The sequence below is a fragment of the Sebastes umbrosus genome, chromosome 9 (genome assembly GCF_015220745.1).
Source record: "Sebastes umbrosus isolate fSebUmb1 chromosome 9, fSebUmb1.pri, whole genome shotgun sequence".
Classification (NCBI taxonomy): domain Eukaryota; kingdom Metazoa; phylum Chordata; class Actinopteri; order Perciformes; family Sebastidae; genus Sebastes; species Sebastes umbrosus.
The window spans coordinates 18,715,259-18,729,533 of NC_051277.1; the positions used below are offsets into that span (position 1 = coordinate 18,715,259).

Below are 14,275 nucleotides of genomic sequence, written 5' to 3' on the forward strand. Positions count from 1 at the left end.
TCAAAAATGCTATGCTGACGATTAGTTCAACTATATCTATAGTTTTTCCCACACAGTTAACTTTCATGAACTCACTTCAGGGGATGTGAAACTTCTAACTCACAACCTGCAAAGTAAAATGAAAGCTCCTCCAGGGCATACACTTCATGCAGACGATTTTTCTGAATGAAAAGTGCAACTTAAACTGCAACTATTCCATGCTTTGTGCAGGCTATTGTCCTGTATGATAGGATAGGCTTGTTGTATGTTTGCTTGAATGGGAGCTGTGGTGCTTTAATGAGCTGAAAGGATTACTGATACTTAACCTAATTACTTTGCTCCCTCCCTCCATGCTGCTAGCTTTTACTCTCATTGTGATTTATGGATCTTCCACCTTGTGCTTTTTAATCAATCACCTTGTCATTGTCAACGTTATCCTGTTCGGTACTTGTCCTTGTCGCTGCTCTCAAAAGAGTTGACTGTAACGCTCATAGTTGGAGATCGGAGCTGTGTTTTTCGTAGCTACAGTATTCGTTACACAACTACTGTACCTTTGCCTCTACAAAAGGAGTCCACCGAGCATTATAAATGGGGAAACTCCAGATTTAAAAACCAAAACTCTCACAGGAAATTCATAGATTCTCACGGGAAACCAAACTGACATAAGCAAAAGTGTTTGTTTTTTTCCAATGAATTAATGCTCAAATCAACAACTGTGTTTGGGGAAACACTGAACTCTTATAGTGTTTGCATTCTCTCTGCCAACCTGCTGTATCTGCCTGAAACACTATTTTACATATTTATAAAATGCTCTTAATCTAGAGGAATTCACAATAATAATTCACAAGTGCAATAATGAAGCAAGCTTACATTTGTAAACACTGACATTTCAATTCCTTTCCGTTCCTGAAGTTCATCTGAATCTTCAACTTCACTTACACTTAAATGGAAATTATTACATCTTTCACCTCTTCCATCTTAACTGCTATTTCAATGCATGATACTTTCAGTATTTGTATTTCGACAGCCGCTTCAACTTCTTTCATTATCTCAATTATTTCAAATTAGGACTGTCAAAGTTAACACGATAATAACGCGTTAACATAATTCTATTTAACGCCACTAATTTCTTTTAATGCATTAACACAACTTGATTGACTTTTCATTTTTAGCAGACTCATGATGATCTCAGCATATTGTTTTATGCTAAATGCAGTACCTGTGAGGGTTTCTGGACAATATTAGTCATTGTTTTGTGTTAATTGATTCCCAATAATAAATATATACATACATTTGCATAAAGCAACCATATTTGCCCACTACCATGTTGATAAGAGTATTAAATACTTGACAAATCTCCCTTTAAGGTACATTTTGAACAGATAAAAATTGCAATTTGCAATTAATTATGATTAAATATTTTAATCGATTGACAGCCCTATTTCAAATATTTCAGCTGTAAATTTTCAGCTGTAAGCACACGTGAATTTTCTTCTGAAAACTTAGCTTTTGACTTACCACAATTACATGAATGACTGTGATATTGCCGTTTAAAATGCGTGCTCCGCTCGTAGAAAACTCTGCTGCATATCAAATCAAGCGCTTCCTAAACTAAAAGCCAGCCTCCAGGGGGCAATCCAGATGTTTTGGCTTCACTTTTGGGGAGCTGTAATGCCTGTGCATGCAAACCTTACAAGGTCATGTCTAGAAGGGAGCCCTCAAACTGCGAAATCTAATCTGAGATCTGCAAAAACTCGAGACTCGCTGCCCAACGACCTATCCTAACTTTAATTATTCACGATCAATGCCTAACCTTAACTCGCGAGAGTTTCCCCAGTTTGCGGTCTCCCTTCCAGCCACTACCACCCCTACAGCGGCAGCCAGTGAAAAACTTTCCTAAATGTTGCGACTGCAGAGTAGAAGAATAATATACTGTATATTACTCATTTTGTTATCAAAAAATGCTAAATGAAAATGCACTGAATTCAGGTGAAGAAGAACCTTATTCTAAGTCTTATTTTGATGCAAATATTTGTACGTTTGCAGGAATGTAGCACAACATGGAAATGAAAGCAGTCTGTTCATTTAAATTTGAGAATGCAATAAAAATATTTTGTCCCTAAAATCAATTGAATGAAAGTGACACTTAAAAATATTCCCCTGCCTATACCATGATTGTGCAGAAGAAAATAGAAAAAGGAAAAACCTAAGAGGTCAAAATAAAAAGGGGTTTTGTATTTGATTATCATGTGTCACCTTATGGTTTTATTGATATAATAAGACTATCTATTAGTGTGAGCAGATGCGGTGCAGGGCTGTCTCTCGAGGTGGCACCCAGCCTACACACCAGCCTTAATGCAGACGTCAGAGCTCCGGTGAAGGTTACGCTGCCGGTAGCCCTTTGGTGCACTGTGTTTGATGATGGACGCAGTGCGCCGGAGTCAACAGCAGCCACCCCCCTCTGTCCTCCTTATACTCCCCCCCACCCCCACATCCGGTTCCACCTACACGTTGACCCCCACCTGCTGACTGCTGGAGCCCCTCTTCTCACTGCAGACACCTGGAGCGCCGGCAGCAGCATAATGACTGTTATAACTGGGACGCTCTATCTTTATTCACTTTGCCGCATCCCTGCAAATGACTGTTTATGCTGCATTGTAAAGGACGGACAAGTTCAGTAGGCCAAGATTATTTCTGTACAAAATGTACAATCTTCATTACAGTTGTCTCATAACTATGTGAGAGTAAAGTTTTAATTTTATTAAGTTTATCTGTTTATTAGAGCTGAAACTATCAGTCTATTTATAGATTAGTTGATTGACAGAAAATTAATCTGCAACTATTTTGATAACAGGTTTTACCTTCTCAAATGTGAGGATTTTTGAGGAGAAATTATGGCCATGTTTTCACTATTTCTTGATACGATTAATAAAGAAAATAAACAGTAGATTAGTCGATAAAGAAAACAATCATTCGTTGCATCCATATCGTGTATTATATTATATGGTTAAATGTAGGGCTGTCTCGAATACCATTTTTTGGGCTTTGAAGCTTCGATGAGAAATATTCAAAGCTTTACGGCGCGTCAGGCTGACATGTTCGTCTGTCTGTCTCCATCTCCCCCGTTTCAGTGCCCAGTACAGTGCCACTGCTGCACTATTGCACACACACTCACCTTTACACTAGGGATGTCACGGTGAGGACATTTTCCTATCAGTTAATAAAGTCGTGACAACACCGGTGTTACCGATTACACTGGACAATCGATATATGTAGAGCGCTTACTTTGATCTTTAACGTTTGCTGGCTATGTGTCTGGCCTGTCCGACAAAGAATGTATATTGCTAAGAAGTGAAAGTCAATTGTTTGTTCCATTGCAACGTCAGCGCCCATTTTGGACTGAAAGTGACTACTGGACGCCAGTAAAACGTCCGCCTACAAAGTGCTGAACAAAAGTAAAATACAATTATTTCTATTCTATTGTCATATTCTATTGAAATGGCCTGTGTTAAACAATAAAATATTACAAATATAATAAGCTTTTTCAGTCCAAAATGGCAGTAGCAATGGCAGAGTTTCGTCTCTTTGCTTCTATACTCTTTGTCTCCAGTCGAGCTTTCAATGCGGAGCCGCAGGTTTCCACCTGGCACCATTGCATCGCGAACACCAGCTGTGACCGCTCCGTCCTCCGCACGCCTATTGCCTCATTAACTTTATGGTTCCCTTATAGCATTGGGTTTAAATCCAAAATATTACCAAATAAGTGCTTTTGCTTTTTGCTTGACACCAAATCCTCCGTCATCGTCTTGTCTGTCAACTCTCTCTCGTTGCTTGTGTGAAATCTGACTCCTGCTGCTCTGAGCTGAGACTCCGTACAGGAGCAGACAATTTCACTCTCAGTTTGTAGCGTCCGTCGTCCGTCGTCCGTCTATGTTTGGATAACACGGCGCTGATAAGTGAAAATGAGCTAAATGGGTTTTATTTCTATAAGAAAAGCAAACGACGTAGAGGACGACCACCTGTGTAACACCGACTACCGCGGCAAGCCTACTCTACAAATAACAAACCCTGATATCAATCTGAGAATAACTAATAATAATTCATGTTGAATATGAATAATGAATAATGTGGAATTATTTTTACTTCAGAGCTTTAACCCATTCAGTGTTGTAGGGACATTACTGAGATAGTTGTGTTGTGTGGGCTGAAACTGAAGCCTGTAGCATCAAGCCTCTCTTTAACAGAGCTCATAATCAGTGTTTAGCTACTAACTCATATCCTTTCACTTCATCTGCCTCTTACTTATTTGCTTGGCTGTTTGTTTTGCTCTTGTATCTTTTGGCCTCCTCGTGTTTTATCATGCTGTGATAGGTACAGTCTGTGTTTCACTACAAACTGAATGACCTGTATTTCTAAAGAGTGCTGTTTCTTAGAAAAAGACTGCTGATTAGAGTGTGAAACATAATGCAGACAGTTCATGTGAGTGTTGTTTTTGTAAATTTTTGGCATAAATGTGGCTGTGTTTGTTGGCTGTCTTACAAGTGTGTGACATATTTAAAGACACAGTCATTTGGATAAGTTCTGCATTTTCATAAAGACGGCGTGCTGTTGGATTTAATCTGGTGGTTATACCGGTCTGCCGTTGTTGGTAAATTATTCATTGACTAATGTGCAGATTAGTACCATCATGGTGTACTTGCACATTGGAGTCAATCATAACGGTTGGTAGGGGGATGCTAGTGGTGTTCTGAATGGTTGATCTGTCCCCCTGTCAGTCCACTTTGATCCAGACTGAAATATCTCAACAACTGTTGGATAGATTGCCATGATTTCTTTGGTCCCCAGAGGACGAGTCCTAGTGACTCTGTTGATCTCCTAACGTTTCCTGTAGTGCCAACATGAGCTTGACATTTCCCCTTTTAATGGTTAGATGGACGCATCCATGTCCATAACTTTGGTGGACCTCTGAGTTTTCCTCTAGAGTCATCATCAGGTCACAATTGTAATTTGTCCAATACTTTGTAATTGGTTTATGACCAAATACCTGCAAAACTAAAGGCCCAGACACACCAACCCAACATCAAAGAACTAGCGGCGATGAAGGCCGACCGTTGAGTCGCCTCACGTTGCCTTTGTCTTGGCCAAAACGTTTCACTCGAAAACACCACAAAGACTACAGCCGACGGCCAACTACCCCGTACGTTTTGCCCCTGTGTGAGATGAAATAAGTCTCCACACCAGCAGACGGCATTAGTCCGTATTTGGCATTCAAAAAGGGAAACAGGAAGACCTACAACGGCGGATATACAAGCCGTTGTTATGAAACGCACATGAAACAAAGTGGTGTTCGCCGACCATTTTCACACCACTCTCACTCACCACTTAGCTTCATTCCAGATGGACATGTTGTTGTGAAAATATCCATGTATTGGAATGATCAGATGAAATGAAGATGAAAAATTTGAAGAATCTTCTGTGTTTGCCCTAGTCGGCTTGCTTTCCTCGCTTCCGTTTCTCTTCTCGTGCACTGATTCATTTAAGCTGAACAGCCAATCAGAGTGATTTCTCGCCGTTTCAACATGCTGAATCGGCCAAAAAGCCTCTGACACGGGCAGACTAGAGCCGACGGTGCGGGACACACCGAAAAAACTAGGCCGACAGACGCTCACAGACGGCCGACTGGTGTGTCAGAAGCATAATGGCATTCCCATCAGCCTCAGCCGTACTTTGTGTGTTTAGTAAATGTTTGCATGCCAACACGCTAAACATGGTAAACATTATACCTGCTAATCATCAGCATGTTAGCATGCTGACATTAATATTTAGCCTAAAGCACTAAAGCTGCATAAGTATACCCTCAGAGAGCTGCTAGCACGGCTGCAGACTGATAGTTTTGTCTATGTGATGGTCAAGGTTACACCCACTTATGAGAAACGAACTAAGGAAACATACTCACTATGTAGTTTGAATGTCAGATCTATTAGCTTACTAATAGCTCTCAAGGGTCGTTCTGTCTGTTCATGAACCGCCGTACACATTATGCCATGGCATGATTTCTCTATTTGTTGCCGCCTCCATTGTTTTCCATTACCTGTAAAGGCCCTGCTAGAGGCCAAAGGTAAAGCTCACAAGGGAAGGCTTGGTTAAACAGTTGGTGAGGGTGAAACTCCTGGAAAGCAGAGTCACAGCTGCAGTGTATATATCAGCAAGTGAAAGGTCATTACTGTTTATATATTCAAAGGTACAGGGTGGCGTATAAACTACAACGGCAGCGGAGGAGAGCCAGCGTTGCTGCGTAGCTTTTCCAAGAACGGCCGTAATGGCAACTGTGCGCCATTTGGTGTCTGGTGTGGTGAGAGCGAGGCGAGGCGAGGAGTGTTGCTGAGGAGCATTTTGATGATGCGGGCTGCATATCGCCGAGCTGCGTCGTCAGGGTGTGCGTAAGCAAAGGGGCGCTTGACACTGATGTGGACCTGAATGCAGGACAGGCGAAGCTGCAGGAGGAGTGCTTGTTTTGTCCCCCCGAGAAAAGTTTCTATCGATCTGTAGGTAGGCTGGGAGGAGGAGGAGGCACAGACAAGCATAATGGTTAAGCAAGCAAAGCAGTTGCTGTACCTGCTCATCTCTCATTCCTGCCTCTCTCTGTTTTTTTTGGGCTGGGATGTGTCTTTGTTCTTGTGTTTGAAGGTGGGTGTATCAATTCAGCTCCCACCTCCCCCCGTTATCCCTCCTTCTCCCACTCCACTGCGGTGTTCTCCTTCTGGGCTGTCTATCTGCATGCACACACACTCTCCCCCCCGTCGGTTCCTCCGTCTGTGTCTGCCGCCATCAGACGCAGGGACTGATAATATCTGCTCCTCCTCCTATTTTTTGTACTCCTCCTCTCCTGCATCTCGCCTATTGTTTATTCACTTTGTGCATTAATGCACTACTATGTTTCATACAGGACAGCCTTCTCTTCCTCTTTACCAAAATGCAGTTTGCCTTCTCTTGTGAAGCTGTTTCTTCTCTGAGTGTATCTTTATTGAGCCACCTCACTTATTGTTATCTGTATTCAGTTAGTGTCCGGACACGTTTGTCTGCTCCCTACATGCATCCTCTCCCTCCTTGCATCACACTGCAGTATCAGTCCACCGGCTTGAATAAGACTTCCTCCTCCACGCCTGTGTTTGGAGTCAGAGAGTTGTTGTACAGTTTGAATATCAGCATGTGGCTCAGCCATGACTGTGAAAAAATCCTGGGAGGAACAAGGACAGGCTCTGTGGAGGGAGGAGCTGCTGTGGAAACTGCCCCGTCATTGGTCGCCGGTGTGCTCTGCACGCCTGCAAAAGTCTGTCCGATTGGCTGGAGCCTCACATTGAGCACAGCAGCTGCAGTTGTGAAGAACTAACCCCCCCCCTCTCTCTTCCCTTTTCCTACTTCTTCCCTTCACATTAATAACTGTCTGGGAATCATCAGTGTCGACCACACACATCTTCAAGGACACAGCGCTTCACAGTGTATTGCAGCATGATTCATTTCAAGTTAGTCAATTACTTTCTGCTCCGTGGAGCTCAGGGGAGTTGAAGTGACGTCTCTGTCCTGCCTGCAATCTCCCTCCATCCCCTCTCTCTCCCTCTCTCTTGTATCACTTAATCAAGACATAGCTTGCCCTTTCCTGTTCATCGCTGCCTCCCTCCCTCCCCGTATGCTCTGTTCCCCTATTTGTTTGTCCTCGCTTTATTCTCTTTCCCGTCCAGCCTCCCGCCTCGTGGTCCTCCTCGTCACCCTTCGTTTTTAAACAAGCTCCACGCGAGGTTGCAGCTTCACATTTACGTGATTTTTTCTCTTCAACAGGCTGCTTTGAATTAATGCTCTGTTTTTTACAGTCCACAGCGAGACAACAAGAAGCAAGGACATGCAGAAGAGAGGTCAGTGAGGAGGATGACAACAGAACAACAGACAGCGGCGAAGGAGGGATGAGAAAGAGACTGAAATAAGAGGAGGAAGTGGAACTCCAAAGTGCCTACTGCGAGGGGTCGTCTGCTGCGGCTGGATGAGAGCAGGACGGGGTTCGGTGTGCGTTTGGCCTTGAATGGAGGCTGTATTTTATCCCGACAGCCACGGAGTCGTCCATCCCACGTTGCTGAGCTGCAGTCCCCGCGTACCCTGAGCTGAGCCGCCACCTCGTCTCATCACTGCAAGGTCCTTTTAAGGTTCTGCTTTTGTTTTTCTTCTACAGAAATCTCTCTCAGGCCGTTCAAACATAACTACAGTGACTGCCCCAGCCCTGGCCATGTTGACGTGAATGTAACAGTGACTTACGGCGGGCGTCAGTCGATTCAGGTGAAGGCACAGACGCTCAGTGTCACATGAAGAGTGATGTCCTCAGAGTAGCTTTTTCCTTTTTTTTCCTTCGAGTCAGAGCTGGCCTCTGCTCCCAGTCTACCCCCTCTATCTCAAACTTCAGCTGCCACTTTTCCCAGGAAGAACTAATAAACATCCCCTAAAATACACCAACCAAAAGGGCTCGCTGCCTATTTGCGCTTAAGGAAAACACAGATAATATTTCTGTTTCTGTTTCGCTGGGGATTTTTTTTTTCTTGCATCACTATTACTCACTATTGCGCTCATCAGACAGTTTTTCCGTCCATCTGCCCTCACCGCTGCTCGAGTGTTTGTGAGCGACTCTGATGGCTGTCAGCATGACCATGGGACGGGACACCAAATGGCTGACCCTGGAAGTGTGTCGTGAGTTTCAGAGAGGCACCTGCTCGCGGTCGGATGCCGAGTGCAAGTTTGCACACCCCTCCCGGAGCTGCCATGTGGAGAACGGCCGAGTCATCGCCTGCTTTGACTCACTCAAGGTAACAACAGACATTACACAGTCTTGTTTTTTTTAGACACATGCATTGCGAGCTGTGTCAAGTTTGCCTTTTGGTTCTGCAAAATATTAACACACACAGACACACACAAACCTTCCTGTTGTGGTCTTTGTTTCAGGTGAGGTGGCTCACCTCCGCTATAAATATATTTAATGCGTGTGACTATCGTTTAGGGTGTCATCTACTAACTACATTGTTCGAGAGAGGAGATGCGTCAGGATGAGCCACCTCAGATAAACAATTTCCTGGAACAAACTATGTCAGTTGGTCAGTTGATCCACGCTTTTCACCCCCACTTAGATTGTTCAAAGCTATCTTTGTCTGAATTTGTCTAATTTCATCTATATATCCTTTTTAATATTGTGAATTATGGTGAAGAAGTTTGTTAACAATTAAAAAAGTCTCTCGCAGAACAATCTTTTAAAAATCTTGAGAAGAACCAGCTGAAAATAAAAAGTTTAGCCTGTCATCATGTAGTCTAAAGTGATGAAAAGGTAGCACAGTATAGACATCTTATTTTATGATAGCTAGTACTGTATACATATATATATATATATATATATATATATCATTATATAAAACATTTAAGACGTATGATGAAATAGCTACATGTGACTGGTTTTGGCTTATACAGACACCCTTTAAATCAGGGTGTTTTTTATTTAAAGGTTATTTTTGCCTTTATTCGATAGCATATTGTTGAGAAACAAACAGAAAAAGAGAGGGGGGGGAGGAGACAGCCATAAAGCAGTCTGGCTCATTTGTTTGCAACACTGCCTGCAATGATGTAATACAACCAGGTATATTAAAGGGATAGTTACCACTGTATAAAGTAGGGTTGTAACGATCAATTCAATGATCAACGATCTCATATCATGGATGCAAAGTGTAAACATCGATACATAACGTCATCTTTAAGATACGCCTTTATTTTGAAATTCCCATGGCACAACCGTTTCGCCATTTCCGTCCAAGCACTAGGTCAAATCCTATTTTAGTTGCTTTTTGTGAGTTGATATAAATGGAACTTATTGTGGTAAATGAACATATGATATCGTCTAATATCGAACGCAGGCCCCTGAATTGAATCTAATCGAAATCATATCATGGCAAGGTTTTGTGATATTGGCAAATAACATATTGTTGTCCAACGAATCAATATAATATTGTATTGTAATGAAACTGTGAATTGTGATTTACAGCCCTAATACAAATGGTGCTGAATATATAAGTCTCTGATGGTGGACACATTTGGTCTCATGGTATATGTAAGTATAAGATGCATATGTATTAACATTGGACTAGTTATACCTTCTGTGATTGTAATGGATGTAATTGCCTCTGTAGAATAGCTAACGTTATTTCAGAAGTCCTCGCTTTCCTCCTACCGTTAGCCTAGTTAGACGTCAAGACTCACAAATATCAAACACGTTTGAAATTAAATGTTCATGGTTCTCACTGTGCAGCTATTTAGCTGTTTTTTATTTATTCATACACTTTAAAGTTACAGGAACAGTGCACATTAATAGACATTTCTGTAAATGTGCCAGTTTGGCTAGTTTTAGCTGCAGTCCCTGTGCAGATGAAATGACAATAGACACATGAAATACGTTTAAACAGGAACAGTAATAGTGTACATAACAAAACACATGAAATACTTTAAAACAAGCACAACAATACATAAAACATAAAACAAAGCACGCTTCAGGTTATTTATAACCATGCTTTTAATTCATTTTTTTATGATTTTTAAAAAATATAATTAAATTTTTTTATAATATCGGTTACACAAATAACCCTAGCTCCAAGCTCTTTAGCTAAGCCTCATTGTTGCTATCTTTACCAACAGTTTCATACTAATCGAACACCTACAGTGGATGTCCGGTTATCGTGTCTGGTTATTAAAAGTTAATCCATACCTTCCAGACAATCAGATTTGAGGATTTTCAGTGGCCATGGTATAAATTTTCATATTGCCCATCCCTAATTTAAACCAGGCCAATTCACACATAATTCTCTGAAAATAAACACATATACCGTAGATATGTATAACGATGTCAGCGGAATGTCTTCTGGTTATCGAGTTAATTTGTTGTTTCCATTTTGTCCGGGCGTGACGGAAATTTCTCGTAAAGCCACTTTGCCGACAGTCGGTCCATCAGCGATGTGCTGCTTCATTTCAGCTGACTCTCTCCCACAGAACCACAACACCAGCTCCACTCACACACAGTCTGAGAAGTGATTTACTGTATCTCACAAGGGCTCCGACTATCAACCGACGATTACGCTAAAATCGAGAATATGCTGCCGCTGTGCCGGCGTGTGTGTTTTGCTCGACCGGCTTTCATGCAGAGAAAAAGTGAGACCCAGACAAGGGACTCGCTGTCTGAGTGCAGCTGCTGTCTCCTCGTTTATTGAGTTAGAATTTATTATTCAGCCATTTTTCTGTGTTATGTCCTCCCGAGCAGGAGGGAGATGGAGAGGGAGAGAAACAGAGAGGGGGGCCTAGCAACAGCACAGAAGCGCCTACCCATTGGATAGTTTGATCTTCCTGAGTGGCACGGCTGTTTTTAGCTCAGAGCAACAGCCTGGCTCTGTACTGGTTGCATTGATGGGAGAAAGAGGCGAACCGCTTTGTACCAAAGGCAGCGATCAAGCATTAAAGGCCACTTTCGATTGTTTGAAGCCCTGGGGTCACGTTGTTAGAGAAAGAACTGAAGTTGGTGACAGCTGAAGGTCAAAGCGGCTTTCTTTATCAAGAGCTGCAGCGGGGCTTTAGTGCCAGCACAGTAATGTCAACAACCACCTCTCTACAGCACTGTTTCTATCCCCATTGTTGTTCGGGATTATTCTCAGCTGACAGCCGTTGTTTTTGGTCGACTGACTGGAAAAAACAAAGAAGCACCTCGCTCGAGCCGCTCTACAGCATCACTCCTTCCTCCTGCTCCCCACCCACCCCTCCCTTCTTTGTTAATTTTATGGATTTATCTGCTAATGGCCTCCCTCCTCACCGTGCCTCCCATATCTGGCATCTCCGGCCCGGTCCGAGCCGACTGCCGTCATTCCCTGTTGCTCCTCCATTAGCTCCGTCTGGTCGGTCTGAACCTGCTGCAGGGGAGGGGGGGAGGTGGGGAGCTCACCGCCTAGTTCTTTTTACCTTGTTAACTGGAGTGCTGCTGTCATCTCAAATGATTAGTGTGGACATCACATCTGCCCAACGATTCAGCAGCAGATTCAACAGCAGTGTCACTTTTGGATGACATCATGGTACAACTGCAACTAACAATTATCCTCATTATTGATTAATCAAATTAACATGACAGAAAATAGATTAGAATGCTAACAACAACTTCTTTAAAACGCAGTTTTTGTCCAAACAACCATTCTAAACCCAAAGATACTCAGTTTGCTATCATGTAAGACGAGCAAAAAACTGGAAATCTCTTCATTTGAGAGGCTGAAACCAGCGTATTTTTGGTATGTTTCCATGAGTTGCTAGCAGCTCTGGGATTGATTATGGTTCATCGACTGAGTACCATGGATGTCTGTACCAGGCAGCAACCACCGGGTCTGAGAAGTGAATCCGATACTGAAGTGCCTTAAACTTGCATTCTTTCTAACAGCCAACAGGAGGCGACTCCTCTGGTTGCAAAAAGAAGTCTGATTGTATAGAAGTCTTTAAGAAAATGAGCCTATTTCTCACTTGATTTATTACCTCAGTAAACATTGTAAACATGAGTTTATGGTCTCAATCGCTAGTTTCAAGTCTTCTTCAATACAGCATGATGTTCATTTAGTAAATCATGGTCCCGTTTAGAGTCAATTAGACCATAAAGCAGGGTATGCTTTAGGGCGTGGCTACCATGTGATTGACAGGTTGCTACCACAGCGTTGTCCGGTCTGGAAGTTGTCTGTGTTTTCGTCTTACAACTTTAACCCTTTCACAGTGTGTTTTCAGTTTATGCAAGTTAATTACAACCTTTTTGGTCGCCTAAAAATGTCTTATTCAGCATCTGTTTGTACTTAGCTCCACCATCTCACGTCACTTCTGGTCGCAAATAACCAATATGGCGACGGCCGAACTTGAGGCTTCAAAACAGCAGTCCACAAACCAATGGCTGACGTCATGGTGACTACATCCACTTCTTATATACAGTGTGTGGTCTGAACCAAATTTCATGGCAATCCATCTAATAGCTGTGGAGATATTTCACTAAAAGCCCAAAATGTCAGCCTCATGGTGGCGCTAGATGAATACTCAGTAGGATTCATCCTCTGGGGGACATGAATGAATGAATCATCTTAATCCATCCAACAGTTGCTGAGATATTTCAGTCTGAACCAAAGTGTTGGACCGACCAACATCCCTAGAGTGAAACAATTCATTATCAGAACTATTGCAAACTAAATTTCTGTTGATCAACTAATCAATTAATCGACTATTTGTTTCAGCTCATTGTCACATAAGAGAATGAGCCCAAACTCCTTTAACTGAAGACAAAGCGTGTCCCTCATTAATATGGGAACTGTTTATTTGTCGTTTGATTTTATCGACATCTCATCTCTCTCCTCTCTCTGAATGCATCAACAGCCCACTACTGTACTAACAGGGGCTTTCTCTGTGTTGTGTAGTGTGTTGCCATGGCAACCAAAGGGAGATTCCTGACCCATTACTCCCCTCAACGCCACGTTTCATTGGCCTCCTTGTCTAACCCAGATTTTATAGCTTTTGTAAAGGTTTTGTTATCAATGTTTTTTGGAGCACAGGATGCATAAAGTGCATGATTGGGCTCATTAATAGGTACGTTTCTTTCCCTGTGAGTTTGAGCTGGCTCGCTGGGCTCCTGGGACTCACTCCTCATTACAGACTCATCCCTAAACACACAGCTCGCTGACGCAAAGCTCGCTCGCATGCATCTCCAGTGTAGGCGAGAGTGTTTGTGTAAGCATCGTGTGCCATCCCGACCATTTTTTCAGGCTGCTACATGTTTTGCTTGTATGCTTTTTGTCTGGTGTGTGAGGTCGTGTGAATCCCTCCAGGATGCTGCTGCTGTAGGAGACACTGCAGTTTGTCCTATATAGCTCTCCTGCTGCTGAAACCCTTTTTTTTATGTGTCCTCATCTCAGCGCGACATCATCCATCACCGTCAGAGTCTCTGCACCATGACGTCAGTTTGTCTTCGGAGTTTTTTATTCTCCGTTGCCAGTTGTGCGGCACTCTCACGCTCACTTAATGAGAGCTGGTTGGTGTGGGTGTGGTTTGACGACGCAGTTGCATGTGGCTGACGCTCAGTGGAGGTAGTTTAGCGGGTGAACAGCTCATCTGCAGGGCCAGACAGCTGCTGTCGGCCCAGGGGTTTAATGGAGACTGCAGTGTGTGTTGACCTGCAGTGTTCCTGCAGCACCATCTTCACCTTCCCCACACACTCCGG

The 14,275-nt window shown here is 42.9% G+C and overlaps 1 protein-coding gene across 12 annotated transcripts in view; it reads left to right on the top strand.

The window, feature by feature from the left end:
- The window catches only part of mbnl3 (muscleblind-like splicing regulator 3), a 33,838-nt gene that overhangs the window by 2,680 nt on the left and 16,883 nt on the right, over positions 1–14,275 (top strand). For 9 of the 12 annotated variants that reach the window (XR_005208249.1, XM_037780593.1, XM_037780588.1 and 6 more), the window contains exon 2: positions 7,848–8,825. Coding sequence is in view for 11 of the 12 variants with exons in the window: in XM_037780593.1 (XP_037636521.1) it covers positions 8,652–8,825 (174 nt within the window). In the remaining variant the exon portion in view is untranslated. Of the gene's footprint in view, positions 1–7,185; positions 7,503–7,524; positions 7,776–7,847; positions 8,826–14,275 lie in introns of those variants that run through there. The other 3 variants (XM_037780589.1, XM_037780591.1, XM_037780590.1) reach the window with 3 other exon arrangements.